This window comes from Rhinoraja longicauda, chromosome 11 (assembly GCF_053455715.1).
Source record: "Rhinoraja longicauda isolate Sanriku21f chromosome 11, sRhiLon1.1, whole genome shotgun sequence".
Taxonomy (NCBI): Eukaryota; Metazoa; Chordata; class Chondrichthyes; order Rajiformes; family Arhynchobatidae; genus Rhinoraja; species Rhinoraja longicauda.
The window spans coordinates 2,901,829-2,913,198 of NC_135963.1; the positions used below are offsets into that span (position 1 = coordinate 2,901,829).

General features: G+C 50.1%; 1 protein-coding gene across 1 annotated transcript in view; it reads left to right on the forward strand.

Moving 5' to 3' along the window:
- The window catches only part of ttll7 (tubulin tyrosine ligase-like family, member 7), a 97,373-nt gene that overhangs the window by 23,563 nt on the left and 62,440 nt on the right, over positions 1 to 11,370 (forward strand). Inside the window, exon 2 of the mRNA XM_078408085.1 lies at positions 5,572 to 5,714. Coding sequence (XP_078264211.1) covers positions 5,690 to 5,714 — 25 coding nt within the window. The 5' untranslated portion in view covers positions 5,572 to 5,689. The remainder of the gene's footprint in view (positions 1 to 5,571; positions 5,715 to 11,370) is intronic.

The window sequence follows — 11,370 nt, forward strand, 5'->3', positions numbered from 1 at the left end:
TAAACATTTGAGTATAGGAGTAAAGAGGTCCTTCTGCAGTTGTACAGGGCCCTGGAGAGACCACACCTGGAGTACTGGGTACAGTTTTGGTCTCCTAATTTGAGGAAGGACGTCCTTGTTATTGAGGCAGTACAGCGTAGGTTCACGAGGTTAATCCCCGGGATGGCGGGACTGTCATATGAGGAAAGATTGGAAAGACTGGGCTTGTAATCACTGGAGTTTAGAAAAGGATGAGAGGGGATCTTATAGAAACATTTAAAATTATAAAAGAACTGGACAAGCTAGATGCAGGAATAATGTTCCCAATGTTGGGCGAGTCCAGAACCAGGGGCCACAGTCTAAGAATAAAGGGGAGGCCATTTAAAACTGAGATGAAAAAAACCTTTTCACCCAGAGAGTTGTGAATTTGTGGAATTCTCTGCCACAGAGGGCAGTGGAGGCCAATTCACTGGATGGATTTAAAAGTGAGTTAGATAGAGCTCTTGGGGCTAGCGGAATCATGGGATATGGGGAGAATGCAGGCACGGGTTACTGATTGTTGATGATTAGCCATGATCACAATGAATCGAAGGGCCAAATGGCCGCCTCCTGCACCTATTTTCTATCTTTCTAAATAGCGGAGATAAAATCTGGGGGGAATTTGTGGGAATGCGTGGAAAATAGTATTGAGGTGCGATTAGTGGAAATGGAGTGATCTGCAGCAGGTGTGGGCGAGCTGGGTTGGAGGGCTTCTGTGTATCCCCCCTCTCAGTCTGTCAATCCTGGATGGCTAAACGTTTAGTAATTAAAGACTACAAACGCACTGTTGTTGATCGGCTTGATTGAAAGGTGCAGCATGGAAGCTGGCTCTTCGGCCCACCGAGTCCAGGCCGACCGCCGTTCACCCGCTCACGTGCGTCCCACGTCACCCCACTTCAGCGTCCGTTCCCTCCGCACCAGGGGACATTTGACGGAGGGCCAATCAACCTGCAGACCCTCACCTAAGGGAATGCGGGAGGAAACCGGAGCACCCGGAGGAAACCCCCACGGTCACAGGGAGAACATCTAAACTCCACACGGTCAGGATCGAGCCCGGGCGTCCGGCGCTACGAGCCAAGCCAGCGGCTCTACCAGCTGTGCCACCGTGCCAATGGGTCATGAGGCCGTTGTGTCCGAACTGCCAATCCAATTTATCTTTGGCTGGAACAACAACAAGGCACTGCAGATGCTGGTTTACACCAAAGATAGACACAAAATAGACGCAAGAGGGAGCAGAAGTGTGGAAACACACACCTCCAGATTCAGGGACAGTTTCTTCCCAGCTGTTATCAGGCAACTGAACCATCCTACCTCAACCAGAGAGCAGTGCTGACCTCCCATCTACCTCATTGGAGACCCTCGGACTATCTTTAATTGGACTTTACTGGACTTTTAGTTTTAGAGATACAGCGTGGAAACAAGCCCTTTCGGCCCACCGGGTCCGCGCCGACCATCGATCCCCGCACACTAACACTATCCAATATCCACTAGGGCCAATTTCTTTTTACATTTACCAAGCCAATTGACCTATAAACCTGCACGTCTTTGGAGTGTGGGAGGAAACCGAAGATCTACGGAGAAAACCCACGCAGGTCACGGGGAGAACGTGCAAACTCCGTACAGACAGCGCCCGTAGTCGGGATGGAAACCGGGTCTCCGGCGCTGCATTCGCTGTAAGGCGGCAACTCTACCGCTGGGCCACCGTGACCTCCCATCTTGCACTAAACGTTATTCCCTTTATCCCATATCCGTACACTGTGGACGGCTCGATTGTGATAATGTGTAGTCTTTCTGCTCACTGGATAGCAGGCAACAAAAGAGCCTTTCACTGTACCTCGGTACACGTGACAATAATAAACTTTAAATGCTGGAGTAACTCAGCAGGTCAGGCAGCTTCTGTGGAGAAAATGGATAGGTGACACGGTAGCGGCACGGTAGCGCAGCGGTAGAGTTGCTGCTTTACAGCGAATGCAGCGCCGGAGACACAGGTTCGATCCTGACTACGGGTGCTGCACTGTAAGGAGTTTGTACGTTCTCCCCGTGACCTGCGTGGGTTTTCTCCGAGATCTTCGGTTTCCTCCCACACTCCAAAGACGTACAGGTATGTAGGTTAATTGGCTGGGTAAATGTAAAAATTGTCCCTAGTGGGTGTAGGATAGTGTTAATGTACGGGGATCACTGGGCGGCACGGACTTGGAGGGCCGAAAAGGCCTGTTTCCGGCTGTAGATATATGATATGATATGATATGTGACGTTTCGGGTCCATGTTGTCCAGAGATACTGCATGGCCCGCTGAGTTACCCCAGTGCTTTGTGTGTATCTTATTGTTGTCTGTGTAGGTTGATGGGGAATGTTGACCCGTGCGCGCTGGGCCGAGGGACCTGCTCTGGCAGTGGTTGTGGACGAGCAGATGGGCCTGTGTTCGATGCCTCCTCTACTGCAGTACAAGCACCTTATGTTCACACAGCCTGCTAGCACGAGCAGGACTGTCATCTCTCTGACAAACTCCACCTGCCTTGGCCGGCTCGCTAGCTGGGAGGTCCAATACTGCAGACAGGCACAACTCCCACAGCAGATAGCATTAGGGTTGCCAACGTTCTCACTCCCAAATAAGAGACAAAAGGTGATGTCACCGCCCCGCGCCCCACGTGACCTCACCCAGCCAGCGGCCACGTGCTCCCGCTCCACCAATGGCGGCCGCCCGGGATGGGAGGCGGGTTGCTACGCAACCTCTGTTATGTGGCGCCCGGGCCTACAGTGTCCGGGCCTACAGTGTCTGGGCCAACAGTGGTGAATCTGTGGAATTCATTGCCACAGAAGGCTGTGGAGGCCAAGTCAGTGGATATTTTTAAGGCAGAGATAGATCGACCCTTGATTAGTACGGGTCTCAGAGATTATGGGGAGAAGGCAGGAGAATGAGGTGGAGAGGGAGAGATAGATCAGCCATGATTAATTCTGCTCCTAATGCTTATGAATATGTCTCTCTGTTTGACTTAATCCAAATCAAATTCAACTCACTGATCCTTTATCCAACCCTTTGCTTTTGCCAACAATTAATAAACAATTGAATATTATTAAACCTTTAATTCCTCTTTAGACTGACAGTTGTTGATGGGATGGTTCAGTTGCCTGATAACAGCTGGGAATAAACTGTCCCTGAATCTGGAGGTGTGCGTTTTCACACTTCTGTACCTCTTGCTGGAGGGTAGGAGAGGGGGTGAGACTGGTCCTCGATTATGCTGCTTGAGTTTCGCCCTCCTCCCCCCTCTCCCATCCAAGATGTCCCCTCTGAGAGAATTATATAGAAACCAGATGCTGACATCTAAAAGAAGACACAAAGTGCTGGAGCAGGTTCTGAACATGGATAGGTTCTGAAGAATGGCCCCTCATCAAAATGCCACCTCTCCATGTTCTCCAGAGATGCTGTCTGACCTGTCGAATTACTCCAGCACTTTGTGTCTTTTCTTCCACATTCCACAGCCCCCTTCACTATCTATAATCGAACACGTCGCTAATCTTAGTTTTAGTTTAGTTCAGGGACACAGTCCCTTCGGCCCACTGAGTCCGCGCTGACCAGCGATCCCCCCACTTCTTCATAGGCCCCCCTCGGTCATGGCTGACCATGGGTGAATCCCCACTGGCTTACAATATCCGACACACACGAGGAACAGTTTACAATTTGACCAAAGCCAATTGACCGACAAGTCTGTACGTCTTTGGAGCGTGGGAGGAAACCGGGGAAAACCCACGCAGGTCACGGGGAGAGCGTACAAACTCAGTACGGACAGCGCCCGTAGTCAGGATGGAACCCGGGTCTCTGGCGCCATGAGGCAGCAGCTCGACCGCTGTGCCACCGTGCCAGCCCACCGTGCATCATGTACGGTTAACGCACAACAAAAGCTTTTCACTGTACCTCGGCACCTCGTGACAATAAACAAAACTCAAACTCAAATCATCCGATGGTCAGGGGCAGCGTTACCACGCAGAGGGTGGTGGGTGTACGGAACGACCTGCCAGGGGAGGTAGTTGAGGCTGGTACAATAACATTTTAAATCATATTTGGACAGGTACACAGACAGGAAAGGTTTAGACGAATGTGGTCCAAACACTGGGAAATGTGACTAACTTAAGTCGATTCCGAAGAAGGGTCCCGACCCAAGAGGGTCACCCATCCACCTTCTCTGGAGATGCCGCCTCACCCGCTGAGTTACTCCAGCACTAGGTGCCTTTTTCCCCTTATAATCCGGCACCTGTGGCTCCTCGTGTCTCCTGCATTGGCTGAAGATGTCCTGGTCGGGTTTGCTCCTGGGCCTGGCCAAGCCGGCCGTCCGCGAGTCACGGCGCCGGGCGGAAGAGGGCACTGCCCGAGACGGCAGCCTGCCCCTATCGCGGGGTTACGCCCGCGCCCGGGTGGGGTTAGAGAGGGACCGCGCGCTGTCCACGGGCACTCTGGGGGATTTCCGGGACCGCTGGGCACTGCGGGGGGTGGAAAGTATCCTGGACAAGGATTTAGGTTTAATTTGGAGGGGAAATAGGCCCTTCGGCCCACCGAGTCCACACCGACCTGCGTTCCCCACACACTAACACTATCCTACACACACTAAGGACAAGTTACAATTACAGGTGCTCCCCAGCTTTTAATGGGGTTCCGTTCCAAGAAAACCCATCGGAAACCGAAAGTATCGTAAATCGAAATGCATTGAAAACGCGCGATCACGTGGCGGGAAGCGAGTGGCGGCTCGCTACTGGTCCCTGGCCTTTGCACCATCGCATACTCGAACTAACGCAAGTTGAACCATCGTAACCTGGAGAGTACCTGTGCACCCAGCCAATCAACCTACAAACCTGCACGTCTTTGGAGTGTGGGAGGAAACCGAAGATCTCGGAGAAAACCCACGCAGGTCACGGGGAGAACGTACAAACTCTGTACAGACAGCGCCCGTGGTCGGGATCGAACCCTAACCTCTGGCGTTGTGAGGCAGCAACTCTACCGCTGTGCCACCGTGCAGCATTGTGACTTGGTTGTTTAATACTCAGTATATTTGATATTTAAGGATATTTGTCTTGCTTTGAATTATGGTGGTGGATTTATTGGTATTGTTTTGTATTGTACACATAACAGTCATAGAGTGATACAGCGTGGAAACTGGTCCTTCGGCCCAACTTGCCCACACCGGCCAACATGTCCCAGTTACACTAGTCCCACCTGCCCGCATTTGGTCCATATCCCTCCAAACCTGTCCTATCCATGTACTTTTCTAACTGTTTCCTAAACGTTGCGATAGTCCCAGCCTCAACTACCTCCTCTGGCAGCTTGTTCCATACACCCACCACCCTCTGTGTGAAAAAGTCACCCCTCGGATTCCTATTAAATCTTTCCCCCTTCACCGTGAACCTATGTCCTCTGGTCCTCGATTCCCCTACTCTGGGCAAGAGACTCTGTGCATCTACCCGATCTATTCCTCTCGTGATTTTATATACCTCTATAAGATCATTATTGTATTGAGATATTATTGTAAATAGCTGATGAAATTTATTTTTGTTTGTGAACAGTGAGTTTACAGTGAGTGTAAACAGAGCGTTCCCTCGACTACCCGGGACCATGACTGACCATTAACCCCGCGCGTGCCGGCCTGGCAGGAGCAGAAGTGATTGGCTCCGCCACAGAGCCATGCCTTCCTTCCCCATGGACGAAGGTAGGAGCAAATCACCCCGTCTTCACCCCTCGCGCCCCCTTCCCCCCACGCTCGAATAGCAGACGTGCCGAGCTCGGCAAATTCCCACGCTTGCATTTTGATGCGTAAGGTGGCGCAGCGGTAGAGTTGCTGCCTCACGGCGAATGCAGCGCCGGAGACCCGGGTTCCATCCCGACTACGGGCGCTGTCTGTACGGAGTTTGTACGTTCTCCCCGTGACCTGCGTGGGTTTTCTCCGAGATCTTCGGTTTCCTCCCACACACCAAAAGACGTGCAGGTTTGTAGGTTAAATGGCTCGGTAAATGTAAAAATTGTCCCTAGTGGGTGTAGGATTGTGTTAGTGTGCGGGGATCGCTGGTCGGCGCGGGCCCGGTGGGCCGAAGGGCCCGTTTCCGCACTGTATCTCTAAACTAAACTAAGCTGCAGATGCCGTTTTAGACTGAAGACAGAGGCACAAACAGCTGGAGTATCTCAGCGGGACAGGCAGCATCTCAGGAGTGAAGGAATGGGTGACGTTTCGAGGTCGAGACCCTTCTTCAGACTGAGAGTCAAGGGAGAGGGCAATGCGAGATATTGACAGTGCTCAGGACCAATGATATGCAGGAAGCAACGATGATCAAGGAGATGCAGAGCCCACAATGGTCCATTGTTGGCTGTGGGCGAGATGATAACGAGTTACACAGGCAGTGGAACGCCACAGGACGTCAGTCAGTCTGAAGAAGGGTCTCGACCTGAAACGTCACCCATTCCTTCTCTCCAGAGACGCTGCCTGTCCCGCTGAGTTACTCCAGCGTTTTGTGTCTACCCAGGACTAGTAAAACTGGTACGATGACTCGGGGTGGGGGGTGGGGTGGAGAGAGAAGGGTGACTTCAAGTTGGAGAAATGCCAAAGGCAAATTGGAGGAACAGCACCTCACACTTCACTTAGGCAACTATCAACCCACCAATAGTATTGATCTCTCTAACTTCATGTAGCTTTAGAATGGAGATGAGGAGGAATTTCTTTAGCCAGAGGTTGGTGAATCTGTGGAGTTCATTGCCACAGACGGTTGTTGTGGAGGACAAGTCATTGGGTATTTTTATACAAGTTGATGTTCTTCATTACTACGGGTATCAAGGTTACGGGGAGAAGGCAGGGGAATGGGTTGAGGGGGATAAATAGATCAGCCATGTTTGAATGGGGGAATAGACTTGATGGCCTAATTCTGGTCCTATGTCTTCTGGTCTTACAGAACATACAACAGCACAGCACAGGAATGGTGCACTTTGACCTACAATGTTGGTGCTGATCACGATGTCAAGTTAGACTGATCTCATCTGCCTGTACATGATCCATATCCCTCTATGCCCTGTAGTTTAGTTTAGAGATACAGCGCAGAAACAGGCCCTTTCGGCCCACCGGCTCCACACCGCCCAGCGATCCCCGCACATTAACACTATCCTACACCCACTAGGGACAATTTTTACATTTACCAAGCCAATTAACCTACAAACCTGTACGTCCTTTGAGTGTGGAAGGAAACCGAAGATCTCGGACAAAACCCACACAGATCAAGGGGAGAACGTACAATCTCCGCACAGAAACACATGCTGTCAGGATGGAACCCATCAGAACTGAACCACCTTACCCACTACTAGAGAACAATTCTGAGCTATCAACCCCATTGGAGACCGTTGCACCCTATTTGATCGGACTTAAGAAACATAGAAACATAGAAAAATAGGTGCAGGAGGAGGCCATTAGACCCTTCGAGCCAGCACCGCCATTCATTGTGATCACGGCTGATCATCCACAATCAGTAACCCGTGCCTGCCTTCTCCCCATACCCCTTGATTCCACTAGCCCCTAGAGCTCTATCTAACTCTCTTTTAAATTCATCCAGTGAATTGGCCTCCACTGCCCTCTGAAACTTTACTGGACTTTATCCACGTTATTCGCTTTTATAAGTGATAGATGCAGAATTAGGCCATTTATCCCATCAAGTCCACTCCGCCCATTCAATCATGGCTGATCTCTCTCTCCCTCTCAACCCCATTATTCTGCCTTCTCCCCATAACCGTACTAACCAAGAACCTGACAATCTCTGCTTTAAAAATATCCATTGAGTTGGCCTCCACAGCCTTCTGTGACAATGAATTCCACAGATTCACCACCCTCTGGCTTAATCTGACGAACCCTTTATCATGTATCTGTCCACTGTGGACGGCTCGATTGTAATCATGTATTGTCTTTCCACTGTCTGGGTCAGCACGCAACAAAAGCCTTTCACTGCACCTCACTACACGTGACAATAAACTAAACTGAACTAATTTGCTTTCAGATTGGAAGTTAAACTTACCCAACGCGGTGTCGGCAGTGTATTTGCCCCACAGATGCTGCCTGACCCGCTGAGTTGCTCCAGCACTTTGTGTTTGGCTCAGGATTCCAGCATCTGCAATTCACAGAAAAAAACTAATTGACCTCCCTTCCATTGACTCCATCTACACCTCACGCTGCCTCGGCAAGGCCAGCAGCACAATCAAGGACCAGTCTCACCCCGGCCACTCCCTCTTCTCCCCTCTCCCATCGGGCAAGAGGTACAGAAGTGTGAAAACGCACACCTCCAGATTCAGGGACAGTTTCTTCCCAGCTGTTATCAGGCAACTGAACCACCCTACCACAACCAGAGAGCAGTGCTGAACTACTATCTACCTCATTGGTGACCCTCGGACTATCCTTGATCGGACTTTGCTGGCTTAACCTTGCACTAAACGTTATTCCCTTGTCATGTATCTGTACACTGGACGGCTCGATGGTAATAATGTGTTGTCTTTCCGCTGACTGGTTTAGCACGCAACAAAGGCTTTTCACTGTACCTCGGCATAGACAGAGTGGGTGTGGGGAGGATGTTTCCACTAGTGGGAGAGTCTAGGACCAGAGGTCACAGCCTCAGAATTAAAGGGAGCTCGTTTGGAAAGGAGGTGAGGAGGAACTTCTTTAGTCAGTTAGAGGAAGTTCTGTAGGAATTTCTTTGGTTAATCTGTGGAACTCATTGCCACAGAAGGCTGTGGAGGCTATCAGTGGATATTTTTAAGGCAGAGATGGACAAGGTCTTGATTAGAACGGGTGTCAAGGGTTATGGGGAGAAGGCAGGGGAATGATTGGATGAGGAGGCAGAGATCAGCCACGATTGAATGGCGAAGTGGACTCGATGGGCCTGTATCTTGTGAAGTTGTGACTTGTGGAGCGCCGCTGCCACCCGTTGGCGTCATCCGCTGGTGCAGCTGCTAGTGATCTGTTTCAATGGAAAATATCATTGGGAGCATTCATTTTTTTTCAGTTCAGAAGCACAACTAACGACCTCCCAGAGGAAGGCAGGTTTGAAGTCACAAAATTGCAATGAATGCAAGAGTTTTCTACGTGCACAAAAGACGGCAGATGCAAAAATCTGGAGCAGATAATATGGCAGAGAAGGCATACGGTGTCGACTTTTAGATTTTAGAGACGCTGCGTGGAAACAGGCCCTTCAATGAATACCCACCCTCAATGGATATTTTTAAGGCAGAGATAGATAAATTCTTGATTAGTACGAATGTCAGGGGTTATGGGGAGAAGGCAGGAGAATGGGGTTGGGAGGGAGATATAGATCAGCCATGATTGAACAGTGGAGGAGACTTATAGACAATAGGTGCAGGAGGAGGCCATTCGGCCCTTCAAGCCAGCGCAGCCATTCAATGTGATCATGGCTGATCATTCTCAATCAGTACCCCGTTCCTGCCTTCTCCCCATACCCCCTGACTCCACTATCCTTAAGAGCTCTATCCAGCTCTCTCTTGAAAGCATCCAGAGAACTGGCCTCCCACTGCCTTCAGAGGCGGAGAATTCCACAGATTTACAACTCTGACTGAAAAGGTTTTTCCTCATCTCCGTTCTAAATGGCCTACCCCTTATTCTTAAACTGTGGCCCCTGGTTCTGGACTCCCCCAACATTGGGAACATGTTTCCTGCCTCCAACGTGTCCAACCACTTAATAATCTTATATGTTTCAATAAGATCCCCTCTCATCCTTCTAAATTCCAGTGTATACAAGCCTGGTCGCTCCGGTCTTTCAACATACGACAGTCCCGCCATTCCGGGAATTAACCTAGTAATCCTACGCTGCACGCCCTCAATAGCAAGAATGTCCTTCCTCAATTGTGGAGACCAAAACTGCACACAGTACTCCAGGAGCGGTCTCACTAGGGCCCTGTACAACTGCAGAAGGACCTCTTTGCTCCAATACTCAACTCCTCTTGTTATGAAGGCCATGATGGGCCGAATGGCCTAATTCTGCTCCTATCACTTATGACCTTTTGACCTACAGCACACCGAGTGCACGCCACTCAATGATCAGCCCGTACATAGAAAGCAGGTTCATCAGATTGATCCCTGGGATGGCAGGACTTTCATATGAAGAAAGACTGGATAGACTAGGCTTATACTCGCTGGAATTTAGAAGACTGAGGGGGGATCTTATTGAAAGACAATACATGATTACAATGGAGCCGTCCACAGTGTACAGATACATGATAAGGGAATAACGTTTAGTGCGAGGTAAAGCCAGTAAAGTCCGATCGAGGATAGTCCGAGGGTCTCCAATTAGCTAGATAGTAGTTCAGCACTGCTCTCTGGTTGTGGTAGGACGGTTCAGTTGCCTGATAACAGCCGGGAAGAAACTGTCCCTGAATCTGGAGGTGTGCATTTTCACACTTCTATAAAACATAGAAACATAGAAAATAGGTGCAGGAGGAGGCCATTTGGCCCTTCGAGCCAGTACCGCCATTCATTGTGATCATGGCTGATCATCCACAATCAGTAACCCGTCAGGGCCGTCTTAACGCATGGGCCTGATGGGCATTTGCCCGGGGGCCCACGAGCATAGGGGCCCCATGCTGATCTGTGTATGTTAAGTGACTTGCAATAAATAAATACTACTTTAAAAATGTAGGTTCAATAAGTGCTTTTTTCGCAACATTTTCGGTCACTAAGTGCTTCTCACAGCGATCTGTAAGTGCTTTTCGCAACAATGTAGCACCCTAAGTCCATCGCTAAGTGCTTTTCGGTAAGTGCTTTTCACCGGCACGACAGAGGGGGGGCTGGTAGGGAAAGGGGGGTGGGGGAGAGTAACGGTAGGGGCCCCAGTACACTGCTTTGCCCAGGGGCCCATAATGCTGTAAAAACGGCCCTGTAACCCGTGCCTGCCTTCTCCCCATGTCCCTTGATTCCACTAGCCCCATGAGCTCTGTCTAACTCTCTTTTAAATCCATCCAGTGAATCGGCCTCCACTGCCCTCTGTGGCAGAGAATCCCACAAATTCACAACTCTCTGGGTGAAAAATCTTTTTCTCACCTCAGTTTTAAATGGCCTCCCCATTATTTTTAGACTGTGTGGCCCCTGTGCTTTTTGCCCGATGGGAGAGGGGAGAAGAGGGAGTGGCCGGGGTGAGACTGGTCCTTGATTGTGCTGCTGGCCTTGCCGAGGCAGTGTGAGGTGTAGATGGAGTCGATGGAAGGGAGGTTGGTTTGTGTGATGGTCTGGGCTGTGTCCACAATTAGCTGCAGTTCCTTCCTGCACATATACGACTTAACAGACACTTATTACTTATTCCAGATTACTTATTTAACACTGTAATAAACAA